At 38.6% G+C, this 16,345-nt stretch overlaps 2 protein-coding genes across 2 annotated transcripts in view; both read right to left on the reverse strand.

The window, feature by feature from the left end:
* LOC148358594 (alpha-2-macroglobulin-like protein 1) overlaps positions 1-2,326 on the reverse strand; it is a 67,065-nt gene extending 64,739 nt beyond the window's left edge. The window contains exon 1 of the mRNA XM_088346330.1: positions 2,164-2,326. Within this exon, the coding sequence (XP_088202456.1) occupies positions 2,164-2,270 (107 nt within the window). The 5' untranslated portion in view covers positions 2,271-2,326. The remainder of the gene's footprint in view (positions 1-2,163) is intronic.
* A 13,869-nt stretch (positions 2,327-16,195) lies between these two features.
* Positions 16,196-16,345, reverse strand: part of LOC148358595 (alpha-2-macroglobulin-like protein 1) — a 29,129-nt gene continuing 28,979 nt past the window's right edge. The window contains exon 37 of the mRNA XM_088346331.1: positions 16,196-16,295. The gene's annotated coding sequence lies outside the window, so the exon portion shown is untranslated. The remainder of the gene's footprint in view (positions 16,296-16,345) is intronic.

Below are 16,345 nucleotides of genomic sequence, written 5' to 3' on the forward strand. Positions count from 1 at the left end.
AAAATAAGTCATTTTTAAATACTCGTACGTAAGGAAATTCCGATTCAGTTGACACAACATGAGACTCAACTGGATGAACCTGTCATGATTGTATGCCATTCTGCTGCTACTGGTAACCGAAAATAAAACAAAAACTCACAAAAAAGTTGGTTAAAAAACTAAGAACAAGTGTGAGGTTTGGTCAATTTGAGTCTCTGTAGTTTGTATCCTTCCTTCTGCCTTCTGCACTATTTTTCAGTTGCACGAAACAGTACAGAGACATCTAGTGGTCGAATCATAAAAGGTCTGATATAAAAACATTCTGAAATATCTTTATTTTTTGTTTGTTTTTTGTGACAAAATAAATTCAAATATGATGTAGAATATGTAATGTTTGATATTAAATAAATATGACAATACTACTACTACTACTACTACTACTACTAATAATAATAATAATAATAATAATAACAATAATAATAATTATAATAATATTTCACATATACTGTAGGTGTTTTTCGACCTTTTTTTAATCCAAGGCACACTTTTCATCATTAAAATATCTTGAGGCACAGAGCCGTCAAAAATATTTAAAAACTAATAGTTGGCACCAGTTCCTTGTTTTTTTATTTTATTTTATTTTATTTTATTTACATTGTTATTCTGCAAAAAAATACTTTAAGTGAACAAAATTACAATTGTTTTCATCACCCCTAGCAAAAGCGAGGATGGTCATTCTGGGATATACGTACGTATATATGGTGACCACCACCTTTCACAGGCAGTCAGGTAAGTTACCCTATATGTCAAAAAAATGCTCAAAAAGCTGAATCGGACCTTTTGGTTTTGTTGACTCTGCATTTTCCCCAGAAAGAAATCTGACCTGCAAGGCCAGAACGACATTAAATATCAACACCATCATTTACAGCCAGTCAGGTAGGTTACCCTAGATGCGAAAAATGCCTAAAAAAGACTCAGCTCTTTGTTTTTTGTTTACTCAGCATTTTTTCTCAGAAAGACATTTCGCTCTCCCATGCCAAAACAATAGTGAATACCAACACCATCTTTTACCTGCAGTCAGGTAGGTTACCAAAGATGCAACGAATTGCCCTAAAAGCTGACCCAGCACTTTTGGTTGTGTTGACTGAGCATTTTTCGCGGAAAGACATTTCACTCTTCCAGGCAAGAACGACTTAGAATTTCAACACAATTTCAGGATTTTTGTCTGAACTCAGTCTTACTCTTTGGGGTTTACGTTCTTATGCGCCAATGACGCTGGCAAAAGGGAAATGCCACCCAAAATGTTTTTGTGTCTCAACATGGGTTATTTTGTACTGGTGCACAACCATTTTAGATTTTACTCGGTTCTAACTTTTTTTTTCTATTAGCATTTTTGTAGAACAAGAAAATAACATTTAAAAGTGTGTGCGGGATTTATTAGATTTTGCAGTACAATCTTAAACACCACTATTTAAAAAGATAAGCTACTAAATATATATTTCTTGTACTAGCTCGTGGGAAGGTAATTACTATATAAAAACGGGTAATCTGCTTCCTTGTTCGGATGTTGATGAATCTTACATGTACTTGACTAATCACTGGTAGAAATAAAACACATGTTTTTTTACCAAGATAAAATTGATGAATATCATATTGGAAAAACACCGCTGAAATTACTGCAGAAAAACACAGTTTCTTGCTAGAGGAACATAATTATTACTGTATAGATATGTTGGCTTATTACAGACCGGGTGGAAACATTTGTTAGCCTGGATAGGGATGGGCGCCACCAGGCTGTACTTGCCCAAGACACACCAAGGGAAATGGTGCCCATACGACCCAACATTGCAAAAACAATATTAGTATAGTTAAATATGTCTAAATTGATATTATTATATATAGTGTATTTTTGGGACTTGAGAGCTATTAAAAATGTTGCAGCAAGGTGCAAAATGCGAAACAAGATCTGAGTCACCAACTAGCAATGACAGCCACAGAGACGTGCTGGTGAGTAAACATAAGGTATGTGTCATGTTTTGTTGCAACCTACCACAATAAATCAGTTAAAACAATACATATTGCATCAAGCTTTGTCTGAAAGCTTCTTAAAATCGAAAAGAAAGACACTAGCAAGTATTTCTTCCATATTATGGATACCTCAAACGTTTTAATGATTCTACTTACGTCTCATTGAGATGAGCAGATGTAGCCGTTTGCAGAAGAACCGATGCAAGTAGGAAGGCCAACTTGTGGAGCACAGGTGCCATGTTTGCAGAGCAATAACTCAGCATGTTGTTTTGACGAGACACTTCCAGCACTGGAGCGCTCGGACACTGAGCAAGTGAGTGCAAACTTTCTGGACTTTGCTTTTGTCTACCCCAGCCATCCCCCGCAATACCCCGCCTTCATGGACACTGCCCCCACCATCCGGGAGCCTGAGCCAAAAAGGTTTTACTTTCCAAAAAGTTCAAGCTGGACTGGCTTGCAGCCAGCTGTTCACAAATGAGAGGGAATTTGGAGATGTAGCAAAGCCAACGGGGTTTGTCCCTGACAAATTACATTCGCGTAAACCCTATCGTGTGCATTTGTTTGTGTGCTTCCTAGGACTGTAAAGGTCAGAAACCCTAGAGCCAAATGTGGCTCTGTGATGGGGATGGGCAAAATATGGCCACAGGGTTTTGATCTGACCCGCCTATATACTACATGTCTACTATGTAATGGTAAACAGTGTTGAGTGCACTATTGAAAAATAGTAATCAGTTACGGTTAGTAGTTACATCATTTAGAAACTAACCCAGCCAGTGTGAATTTCCCTATGGGGATGAATAAAGTATCTATCTATCTATCTATCTATCTATCTATCTATCTATCTATCTATCTATGTCAGGTTCTGTACGGTTGCCATGGCGCCCAGCTGGCCCCTTGACCGCCCCTTGACACCGGCTGACTCGCATTTACCGATTATTTCTGTGGGTACTTAAACCCGCCCTTTTGAACTGCGCTTTGCTAGATTGTTGTTAAAAACTTGTTTATGCATGGTTATATTTGTTGTGCTTGTTGGACTTTGTTGCACTTCGGTGTGACATTCTGAGAGATTCCTGCAAGTTCTGTTTGATTCTGGAAATGCCTAGTTCGTAGTTTTGCCTGTGTTTGACCCGTTTTATTTTTTGGTCTGGTCCGTTTGTGTTTTGGACAACTTTTCTTTCTCAATTAAAGTGTGAGGACGTCTACGCAAATGAATTCCTACATCCTGCTTCCCGTTCCGTGACTATCAATCAATCTATCTATCTATCTATCTATCTATCTATCTATCTATCTATCTATCTATCTATCTATCTATCTATCTATCTATCTATCTATCTATCTATCTATCTATCTATCTATCTATCTATCTATCTATCTATCTATCTATCTATCTATCTATCTATCTATCTATCTATCTATCTATCTATCTATCTATCTATCTATCTATCTATCTATCTATCTATCTATCTATCTATCTATCTATCTATCTATCTATCTATCTATCTATCTATCTATCTAACTATCTAACTATCTAGCCATCCTACACATTGCTATCACCAAAAATTAGCACAATATTCCAACTATTTAGTGACTGAAGACCTATTGTACATGAAGTATACCAGCTTTTATTATAAATATTTTCATGCAAACTACAAGTTCACACTAATGTCAGAAACTTGAAACCAAAAAACATAGTTCAGCCTGATGTCAAGAAACCACGGGATCAAGTTTTCCTGTTGACCTATCCAATTCCTCAAAAGAACGAACTGAAACTTTGAGAATTGGTTGATTACACAAAAATGTGCGAACAGGTAGCAAGCATTAAACTGAAGTTGTGGTTTCATGTTGACCTATACAACGCCTCAAAAAGGTATAAAAATCTTGCTTCAAAATGTCTTAGGGTGACTACTGCTAATATTGTCTGATTGAAGACTTATATTGCGGTGGTCTCCAGAAAATATTCTGACAATAAAAACATCTCGAGAAGCAGTTAATCTCCAGGCCCTTAACTACCAACATTTTGTTCACCCGAAATTAAAAGAACACAAAAGGAATCCAAAATATTTCTCCATTTCAAATTACAGTATATACCCGCCAAGAAATTGACCCCCTAAAACTGCTTTATAACAGTCACATGATACAATATATTGACCAAAATGTGAACCAGTGGAAGCATTGAACATGTCTCTTGGCTTGTGCAATCTTGAGAGCTTGCAAACCAATATCTACCCAAGACGCTCCATATCCATTTTGTCTCTGGGCTTTGAAACCACTCGAAGATCTCCTTCTCGATTTCTGGGTACTTCCAAGATGTTTTCTTTTTTTTCTCCAGGCATGGTGTATTGCAAAAAACAATTCAAAATTGCCCTAACCATTACCGTATATTATGTGCTTACATTTGCCCAGTTGAATTTGAGTTGGTGGGTTGTTCCTGTAAAAGCCACACCCCCTTCCCCACACGTGCCTACCATTCGCTACTGGTGACTTAGAATCAAATATCTACATAAAAGCTGACCCCCTTATTTGAGTATTTTATTGATATTTCAGCTTGGATGCCAGAATATGCAGTAGGAAGAATATCTCCGTAATGAAAAATTCAACTCTGTGCTTAAGACAGCTCCACTATAACTACACTCATTTGTGTATGTAAAAATAAAGGCGTGTTCAGAACTTTGATGACATTGTAAGACATGATCTGCATTCAAGGACTAGTGGAATAATGTACCATGTAACACTGATGGTAAAGTACAATTTAAAAAAGTAGTTTTGGTGCCGCTTTGTCTTCAGTGACCCTTTTTGTGTATGCCCTCCATAAGCAGGGTCGGGTAGGGTTACTTTAACTGGATTACTTTCAATTACTTTTGGATTACTCCAATACCAAATATGCAAATAAAAGACAAAATAAACGGAATATGAATAAAATTACTAAATTTTGTGCAGGCTTGGGGAGTAACGGAATACATGGAACGGCAAAAATGATGTTGGCAAGCTGTTTGGATTAATTTTCATTTTGTTTCTGTCACATTTTATGTTACTTTGCCTGAGATTGAAGAGATCAAAGCCAGGAGAGAAAGCTTACCACGTGTTGTGAGTCATAATTGTATTCATATTTAGTTTCTTTTGTCTTTTATTAGCATATTTGGTACTGGAGTAATCCAAAAGTAATTAAAAGTAATCCAGTTAAAGTAACCCTACCAAACCCTGTCCATAAGAAATAAATGTTGCTTTGGTTTCCTGCCTCGGCTGCAAGGAGAGCCCCTGGCCGTTTCAGCTCTCCGGCTGTAAGGGTAGCCCATTTCGGCTCGCTGGGAGGAGAGCCTTCGGTCCCCTCGCTTTGGCAAGGACTTTCAGCCATCCTGTTGCTGCAGCCTCTGTTTTGTTTCTTTTTTTTTCTTCCAGGAAAAACTGCCCTTGAGGAGAAGGTTATGTTGGGGTCCGGTGTGCCCCATTCCACCAAAGGGCGCTTAATGGGTTTAGAACAGGTGGGACAGGTGTGTTTTATCACCACATACCTTGAGCCTTAATAAGGACATTTAGGACAGAGCCTGTGGTCAGGTCATTAGTTTTTCCCAACATCAATACCACCAGTCAAGTCAATTCCCCTTTATTTGTGACGCCCTTAATCCCAAAATGTCTCAAAGGACTGCCCATGTTACAATTACACCATCCCCTTATCTTAAACCAACATGCGGGCATATCACAATCACCTCTTTCAGTTCCATCCTAGTTTGTTCGTTTTTGTTCTTGTTTTTTTTCTGTTCAAGATCGTTTTAATGTTGTTTTGACCATGTGTTTGTTACTTTGTTGAGGATTTTGTGAATATCATCATTTTTTTTCAACTTTGCCATGTTTTCTGGTTCCTGCGTTTGGGTCCACCACAAAATCACAACACTTATAATAACGAGTTATTCAATGAATATTATCAAAATTTGTGTCAGGGCCACTCAGGGTGCTGTAGAAGCACGATACAGAATCACAGATTAGTACTGTGGTTTTTATTTCAGCGAATCAGGTATCGGGTCAACAGTATCTTTGACACCAGAGGCAGCAGTTGTGGTCCCAAGTGCAAGTAAGGTGTCTGTGATCCAGTAAACTCCCTTTAGCAAAGATGACAGGCCAAATCTTGATCAGAAAAGGAGGCAAGGGTTTGGTACACTGGAAACAAATAAGGCTATGACAAGAAGGCTTGGAATGTGACAAATGAGCCAAAGAACTAGCACCAATCTAAGAAAACATATTGTTTAAACAGTGAAGCATGAGAGGTGTGATAAATTAATAATTCGGAAAAGTGACACAAGCTGTGGGGGGAAATTAAAGCCAGGAAGTAAGTGACTAAAAAAGGGAAGGGCAAGCGAGAGGGGGAGGGAGAGAAAATCAAACCTGACTGCAGGACTGCGACAATTAATGTTAAAAAACAGTAACCCCATACATAATTTTGCTTTAAGTGTTCCAAAACCAATTTGACGGAATTTATCTACTAATGAAAAAATATGAACATATACATATAAATGTCTACTCGTATGATCGGACATCATGTTTGTTTGGCATAATATCGAAACAAAACTTGTTGATAGAAAAATACCAACCAGTCAATCTTATTTTGTCCCGGCCCTCTGCCAAATGTTTCAACCAATTGCGGCTTGCGACTCATAGCAATTAATTTGATTTATTTGATAAATTCGCCATTTTAAAAATCAACTCTTTATTATCTCATCTCATCTCCTTATCTGCACCGCTTATCCTCAGTAGGGTCGCGGGGGTGCTGGAGCCCATCCCAGCAATCATCGGGCAGTGGGCAGGGGACACCCTGAACTGGTTGCCAGCCAATCGCAGGGCACACAGGGACAGACAACTCGCTCGCTCATAAACACCTAGGGACAATTTAGACCGGCCAATCCACCTGAAATGCAAGCACAGGGAGAACATACAAACTCCGCACAGTAAGTCCAGTAGCTGGATTTGAACCCACTCAGGAGATTCCCTAGACCTTAGAACTGTGCCGCACACGCGCTAACCAATGCGCCGCCGTGCTGCTCTCTTTATTATTATTGTTTTTATTTTTTATACATTTATTTTTTTATTTTTTACAATGATTTTTTCATTATTATCATATCTTTCAGATTTAATTTCCTCCTATGCCCCAGTCCAGAGCCTTCATTTTGAAAATTGTGGTCTACTAGTGATTTCAAGAACCAAGAAGAGAACCGCAGGTTTGAGAGCATTCTCCATTCGGGCCCCGACGTTGTGGAATGCTTTACCCCCTGAGATTCGATCTGCATCCTCAGTGGAAATGTTTGAATCCTGTCTTAAAACACACTTCTATTCTTTAGTTTATGAATGACCTATACTGTATTTCCTGTTGATGGTATCTGTGTATTAATTATTACTATTACAAAATCCATCATGGCAGGGGGGATTAACTCATCCGCGGTCACTTCTCAAGGTTTCTTCATTTTCTTCATGTTGAGGTTTTGGAGTTTTTCCTTGCCTTCATGTAGGTTTTAGATCAGGGGATTGTGTAGTCTGTAGTTTGCAATAATCTGTGGACTGTGCAGCTCTTTGAGACTCCTTGTGGTTAAGGGCGTCACAAATAAACATGACTTGACTCGACTAGGTTTTTTAAGAATGCTGATTGGGTTGTTTTATCAAATATACTTACAATAGACACATTAAAAAGAAACTACTTGGCAAAAGTTATGAATAGATGTATTGTTGTTTTTTTCGCCCAGAATAAACGATAAACTCAAGATGTATGGGCCGTATAGAAGACATTAAAACAAATGTCATTTTGGCTGCAGTTTAAGATTTGCTGTAATGTAGCCCATGTTTAAATAAAAGAGCAAACATTTTTCAGTACTACACTATTTCAAGTCTTCATTTGGCCAGGGTAAAAGAAATTCCAAACTACTCCAGTTTCCTGTCACTAATCTCAAAATTTTTACACAAATATTTGTAACTTGTGTCTGTGTTCTTGGAATAAGTTGTTTTGGCAGCCTTAAGGGATGAGTTGCTCAAGGCAGTCCAAGATTTTCCCAGAGGCCCACCGTAAGGAACAGCACTAGATGAATAAGAAGATTTATCTAACCATTTATATAACTTAAGCAAACATGCACAGCAATTCTTCATTCAGAACAAGTTTTCAGGTTTATGACAGGTACAAGGCAAGCCCTACTTCTCGCTTGATATTAGCTAGGCCACAACCCCAGTAAAGTTAATTGTATGCAAAAAAATGGATGGATAAAAGTAAAAGAAAAAATGTAATGATGAGTTATTTGCTTACTTTAATCAAGCAGGGGTCTGGAACCTTTGGATTGCGAGCCATATGTGAAAAATGTATGACTTAAAGATAAAATAGGACATACTCAATGACTTAACGTAGTGTTGGATACTGAGCCAAAGTGGCACGTGCGAAGCTAAGACAAAAACTGACAGCATGGAAGGTTCGGTAAAATATATATATAGGGCACAATACTAACTACGGTTTACAGGCAAGGTGTCCCACTAACTGACACCGCTTTGGCTGTAGTTCGCTAAATACTCCTTTATATAGAAGCTCATGAAACAATTCAGGATAAAAAGCCACAGAACAAATACTAAACACCCAGAGGCTCTAGCAAAGCACCTGGAGCAATTTGATTGGGTGAGCGGAAGAAATGGGCAGAGCTATACATATGGCACTTGCACTCCTTCTCCTCCTTGCCCAGTGCCGTGTGCAATGAAGGTAAATATGTTGGTACCCCTGTTTGCAGTATTTTATGACATTTCTACAAAAGAACTTTGCTCCCACTTTGTTTTGAAACTATTATTTCAAAACTCGCTCTCATGTAGACAGCCAAAATGAGTTTAGACACTCTTAAGTAACTGCAGGAGGGAGAAGAATTTTAAGTGGTATATTTAATGATACGGGACACAGGTTCTAGTATTATTATTATTTCCTATATTTAATCAAATCATCAAACATCATGCAGTGGAATGAAATGTGCTGAAGAATTATCTTTTGTCTTGAGAACAGCTTTGGGCTTTTGTTGAATTTTTTATCTTGAAATATATGGTGAGGCTCTCTTGCCAATAATACACAAAAAATCAATACAATCGTTGATGCTGATTCAAAATATTGTGTTTCTTCATTAAAAGATATTGTGAGGCAATTTTAAATGACTGTAATCCCTCGTTTATCACGGGGACTTGAACCCCCCTCAATATGCAAACATTGGTGATGTAGTCCCTGCTCTTATTTTTGGCTCACTCACAGCAATATGCGATTGAGGATAATGGTTTGCAGCCGCACGAGTTAAGTTCACTTTTTGGTGCTAATGACAGAAAAAAGAGCTGACAGGCCTGACAACAACTCCCTCTGCCGGTCCTCACTGGCAAAATTATGCAATCGGGGATAATGAATTGCGACCGTGTGAGTGCAGTTCACTTTTGGGTGGACAGATTGAGTGGTTAGATCTTTAAGATAGGTCACTGATTATGTTGTTACTATTGAATTAGTTTTCCAACTATCCACCATTATCTGCATCGCTTATTCTCAGTAGGGTCGCGGGGGAGCAGGAGCCTATCCCAGGTATCTTCGGGCAGTGTGCAGGGGACATCCTGAACTGGTTGCCAGCCAATCGCAGGGCACACTCGCTTATTCACACCTAGGGACAATTTGGACCGGCCAATTAACATGCCATGCACGTTTTTGGGAATGTGGGAGGAAACCGGAGTGCAGGCACGAGGAGAACATGCAAACTCCACACGGGGAGGTTGCAGTAGCTGGACTTGAACCCTGAACCTTTGCACCGTGGGGCTGCGTGCTAACTACCCTATTGATAAACACATTTTTCATGTAGTTGTTATAAATGCACATCATATTTATCTACATATTTAAACGAAGTATTTACTTGCTGAATTTATTCTTTCTTATCAGTGTAGTCTCAGCAATGGTCTTATCATACAACCTTGACGAATTAACTGTGCTTATCTCTTGTACATGGACTCCTTATTTTTGGTTTGTAATTTGAGTTCTGAGTTCTGAGTGTTCCATTTTTGCAAACCCACAACATCTTCTCATAAAAACCATAGTCGGCCATTTGTCGAGAACCTTTTGGGGGGAGCGCTCTCCTGGCCTCTTGGTCCCTGATTAACTGGTCCAAAGTGCATTCAGTTTTTACTTTCTTTCTATTCTTACTTTTATTTTAAAACTTTGTAATAAATATCCTCAACTGAACTGCTTCTCTCCAGCTTTATCTGTCTTCATCCGGATACTGGTCCCGGAATATGAACACGCGGGGAGATTGTTCAACGTTTTTCATCAGAATCTCAATGATTAGGGTCAAATGCCCAAGGTGCTTCAGAGATTGCCATTTATTCGTGATTGTCAGAAAAAAGATGACTTCTTTTATCTTTTCTTATTGGGTTTTGATCTACTGTGCTCCAGAGATCAGTCAGAAAAGCGAATGAATATATTTTCGGAATCTAATCTAATCTAATCAATCTCACGGTGACTTTCAGTTTCCACTATTAAAGACATGAGAAGAACTTTCTCTATTCATTAGCCCTTTTGTTCGGGCTATTTACGCCATTTGAAAAAAAGACAAAATTTTGTGTGATTAGAATTTGAATATTTATTCATTTCAGAGATCCTGGGTTCGATTCCAGTCTCTCTGCGTGGAGTTTGTATGTTCTTTCTGTGCTAGAACAGCATTTTATACGGGCACTTCTCGCACGTACGAAAAACATGCATGGCAGGTTGATTGGCGAGTAAATATTGTCCCTAGGACAGGGGTGTCAAACTTATTTGCACAGAGGGCCGAAATTCAGACCACACTTTGGTCTCAGGTCAAACAAGAGAAACATATGTTGAATACACTAAAACTTGACTTATTTTTTAACATAAACATGACTTCAAAACCAACAAGAATATTATTTCAGAACAAACAAACTTAAAGATTAAATGACTTAACATACTTTGTTCTACATAAAAATAAATTATGTGAAAACTAGAAAAATTCAAAATATAAAAAAATATATACATCTAAATAAAATGTGTGCTTTTCACCAGATATATGTGCTTTTAACATGAATATGATTTCAAAATGGGCAAGAATAAACAAACAAAAACATAAAATAACTTCTCATATTTTATTCTCCATTAAAATATATCTTGTCAAAACACTTCAAACCCATATGAAAAAAAAAACAGAAATATGTAGGGTTTCTAGCTTTAATTTTGAAAATCGTTAGGATTTAAACAAATTATCCTACTGCAATCAGTAAACGAATTTGCCATTATAAATCTTTTTTTTCTCTGAAGGATGCTATAAATTCCTACACTGATAAAGAAAGTTAAATTACGTTATTCTTTGAGCTCTTTGAGTTCTGACAGAAATTACTAATCCCAAGAAAATGATATCAATGAACCAGGTCAATGGAAATGACACACACAATTTTTTAACACAGAGAATTAATGATAGGGGAAAAAAGCGGGGAAGGGAAGGCGCCGGAGATTATGAGAGTTTTCGACCGCTAAAAGTAGCACAAAACGAAAGTTTGTCGTGTGGGGAGATTTCCTTGTACAGAAAAAATGCTCATTCCAAAGAGCCAGCATACATGATGTTAGGATCTGAAACCATCCTCTTACTTGTTGTTGCGGAGAGATTTGGTCTCGTGCGCCATATGGTCTCAAGGTGTGGTCCACATGCTGGACACAAGGCCGCAGTGCAGGCCTGCAGTGCAGGCTCGCATGGCGGCCGTCACGCGAGGCAGTAGGAAAGAGAACGAGCTATATACCTACGTCTTACTCAAAGTTTTATTGGGGGGGAAGGGAAAGGATAATACACACGATCTGGAGATCGCTGGTCGCGGGGAGCAGGTTGCTCAGACGCAGAAGTGGTATTTCCCTAGCGAGCGATGGCGGCGTCGAGAGCGGAAAAACCAGGTCAGTATTTCGGGACGGGAGAGCAGATGTGGTCGAGATCAAACAGATCGTAGCGGGGGAAAAACAGTAGCAAAAACACAGGACAGGCGAAAAAGGGCTTGCCGTGCAAAAGCGGAGATTCGCAGACGGACCGACAAAAGTGGACTGACAGGACAGAGTTTAAATACTGACAGGGAGCTAATCTGTCAACAAGCTGCAGCTGGCACCCACGGGCGGGGCCAATTGGGCGCCATGGCAGCCGTGACACTATTTTTATTTTATTGTTTATTAAAGCATTTGAATTTACGTTGATTATTTTGATCTACTTTTAAATTAAATGTATTTTTTTATGGATTGAATAGACATAGATTATTTGCTGATCTGATTGATTGTTCAAAAATAACTACTTTTACTTCTACTTGGGTGATATTATTCTGAAGTAACAGTACTTTTACTTGAGTAACATTTGTGGCTACTCTACCCACCTCTGCCTAAATCAAGGTTATCTCCCTTAAATTAGTTTGTGTCTTTTTCTTTTTAAATAAAAAGGTTATGGTGGTGCAAAAAACGACAGAAATGTTGTCTACCGAATTGTAAACAATTTACACACTGGAAAGAGAACTCCCCTGATAGATACTCGCTCTCACGTGGACTGCTACAAGTTTTTCCCACAGAGAAAATAGTAACAACACCTAAACCCATAATCTCAGGTGAATAAACTCTGGGCTGAGGGGCTAAAAGAAAAATACCCCCCTTTGCTTTAAATTGCTGTATTCAAGCAAGAAGAGCCAAACATCAAACGTTCACTGGCAAGTCAACATCTACTCCAATCCTCCCACTCATTGTCTGGTCTCACAGAGATAAATCTCTATTTTGGGTTATTTTTTTCTTTTAGACACGTAAACCTACACTTGTTATATACAGTGTCGGGCACGTTACTCTAAAAAAAGTAATTAGTTAAAGTTACTCTTTACTTCTTCCAAAAAGTTAATAACTCAATTAATCTGTCAAGGTAACTTGTTACAAGGGAAAGTGACTTGTATCGTTATTGTATGTCAAATAATGTTTTGACCAGAATTGAGTATTAGAACCTTATCATATTAATTGCACCTCACCAGCAACAGATTTTTCCGATCACTTCAAGAGCGACAAAAATAAACAGTAAACAAAATGATTTGATAGGATATAATAACAATCATCACAGCTGATTTTTAGCAGAAAACAATATAATGTGAGTTTAATAAATTTAATCTCACATGAGGGTTTGTTGTAGGGATGGGAATTCCAACTCTTTAGAGAACTGGCTTTTTCGGCCTTGCTCACTAAAAAGAGAGGGATCTTTTGGCTCTCAAATGGCTCTTCAAGTTTCAAGTCTTCAAGTTTTGGTTGTTTAATCCACAAAATACCATTTATTTTGTATTATAGTGGGCAGCTGAGTGTTTAGCCTGTCCGCGGCACAGTTCTGAAGTCATGGGTTAAAATCCAGCTACCAGCTTTCCTGTGGGGAGTTTGCATGGTCTCTCTGTGCTTGCGTGGTTGTCGTCTGGCCCCACATTGGTGAAGTCCAGGGTATTGAATCCAGCTGCTGCAACCTGCCTGGATAGGGGTTTGCATGTTCTCCCCTTCCCTGTGTGGGCACTGTAGTGTCCTACCACATTCGAAAAACATGCATGTCAGGCTAATTGGTGGGTCTTAATTGTCCCTAGGTCTAAATGAGCGAGTGAGTTGTCTGTCTCTGTGTGCCCTGCGACTGGCTGGTAACCAATTCCGGGAGCCCCCTGCCCACTGCCTGAAGATAGATGGAATGGGCTCCAGCACTCCCCCCAGGCCTAGTAAGCCTATTGAGGATAGCGGTGCAGATAATGGATGGATGGATATATCATAATTAATAACGTAAAAAGGGGATAAACAAAGCAAAATTTACACCTAAACATCAATACTGAAGAAAAAAACAGGAAACAAATTAAAATACATATAATTTTACAAAGAAAAAATACAAAATGAGTTAACCTTTCTTATATTTAACAAATTCAAAGTCAACGGCACAAAATACCCCAAAAATGCAAAGAAAACTAGTGTCTTGAAGGTATTTGCTTTTGATTAGGGGGTATACCGCTCCCAATTCCAAGAGATGGCTTATAAAGCTGTTTCATCCGCGAACCACACAAGTCGGTTTCACCAGTTTGCCTTTCTTTCTTAAATGCTGTATTCGTACTCGCTATCTAACTATGTGGTAGTCGCTAATTTGAAGTTGACTGCACTATGTTTACTGCTCACCTTGCACAATGTTGACTATCTTTTTTTGCACTAAATGAAATGAAATCTGAAATGATCTGCATTTATATAGCGCTTTTCAAGTCAATGACTTCCCAAAGCGCTTTACATTGTGCTTCACATTTCCCAATAGCGGCCGTGATCTGTGCAGCCATGTAAGGCGTTAACCTGCTTATTGGGGGTATTTGGGGGTTCAGTGTCTTACCCAAGGACACTTCGGCATGTAACATGGACAAGCCGGGATTCGAACTGGATCCCTTAATCCTAAAACGATCGCTCTACCTCCTGAGCTACTGCCGCCCCAGTGTGGGTTAGTTGGTGTATATTCAAGTGTCCCTTTTGGGCGAATTTTTGACCGCAAACTGAACAAGAAAAAGGCTTCTCGCCAGTGTGGGTTCTAGTGTGACTTTTTAAGGACCCACTGTTAGTGAATCTCTGACCGCAAACGGAGGAGGAAAAAGGCTTTTTGCCAGTGTGGGTTAGTTGGTGTATTTTCAAGTGTCCATTTTGGGCGAATTTTTGACCGCAAACTGAACAAGAAAAAGGCTTCTCGCCAGTGTGGGTTCTAGTGTGACTTTTTAAGGACCCACTGTTAGTGAATCTCTGACCGCAAACTGAGCAGGAAAAAGGCTTTTTGCCAGTGTGGGTTCTAATGTGATTTTTTTAAGCTCCCACTTCCGGTGAATCTTTGACCACAAACTGAGCAGGAAAAAGGCTTCTCGCCGGTGTGGGTTCACTATGATGACTATTTTGGCACCAAATGCATATGTTGACCATTTTTTGCACTATGATGTCTATTTTTGCACCGAATGCATAATGCACAAACCCTACGATACCAAACTGTATGTAACATCCTATATGCCGACATTTCTTGGGTAAATTTTGTGTAAATTATAACTATAACCTTATCCTCATTGTTTTATAACCTTATCTTCTCTGTTCCTTTATCTTCTTGGGTTTTTTACTTCACTGTGAATGTGTGAAACTGGAGTGTCATGCCCAATTTTGTTGTCACAATATGTTAACCCATTTTGTAACAATGACAATAAAAGTATATTCTATTCTATTCTATTCTATTCTATTCTATTCTATTCTATTCTATTCTATTCTATTCTATTCTATTCTAAGTTGAATGGTGACATGATTCCCAAAACACGTTACGCAACGTACTCGGGGAGAGCAAAACAACGTACTGATTAAAACAAAGTCAGGTATGCCAAGAGGCACTTGCCGCCGTTGATGTTCTACAGCCAAAGAAACAAAATATACCGTGTGAGGGCAGTTGACAAATCATGACACACCATGCCGCTTTTTGCTTATTATTTAGATCAATTGTTGTTTTTTTAATGAATGAAGATGTTTTTACCACTAGGCGGCCCTTAATAATACACAATGTCCTTTTACCTAGATTGCCCTAAATTGTGCCCTGAATCACCATAAACATATCCCCCCCCTTTTTTTGTTTTTTTTTGTTTGTTGTTTTCAAAAACGTGTCATTCTTCATGGGGCGGCAGTGGCTCAGGAGGTAGAGCGATCGTTTTAGGATTAAGGGATCCCAGTTCGAATCCCGGCTTGTCCGTGTTACATGTCGAAGTGTCCTTGGGTAAGACATTGAACCCCCAATTACCCCCAATAAGCAGGTTAGCGCCTTACATGGCTGCATAGATCACAGCCGCTATTGGGAAATGTGAAGCACAATGTAAAGCGCTTTGGGAAGTCATTGACTTGAAAAGCGCTATATAAATGCAGATCATTTCATCATTTCATCATTTCATTTTCATTTCATTTCATGTTAAACGTCCAATTTTGTTGTCACAGCATATCCCATGTTGTAACAATGACAATAAAGGCATATTCTATTCTAAAGACATTTGCCATCCAAATAATCAGTCTTCTTTTCCTGGCTTCAGTAAGATTTCCAGTGCAGAGATTAGGCAGACTCATAAATGTATGGATTTTTTTTTTTTTTTTTAAGAAAAATTTGAAAAAAAGAGCATCATTCACAATTACAGGGTTTTCTTAAAATCAAAGTAGTAAAGCAAACAGAAAGACTTCAAAGTTGGAAGAATCTTCTTAATGAACGTGGGTAGTTCCTCAGTATTTCTATCATCGCCTGCAAAACAAAAGTTACATTGTCACAAAATATTTATCAAATAATAGGGA

Source organism: Urocampus carinirostris, chromosome 10 (genome assembly GCF_059441175.1).
Source record: "Urocampus carinirostris isolate Australia breed hairy pipefish chromosome 10, RoL_Ucar_1.0, whole genome shotgun sequence".
In the NCBI taxonomy this organism is placed as follows: domain Eukaryota; kingdom Metazoa; phylum Chordata; class Actinopteri; order Syngnathiformes; family Syngnathidae; genus Urocampus; species Urocampus carinirostris.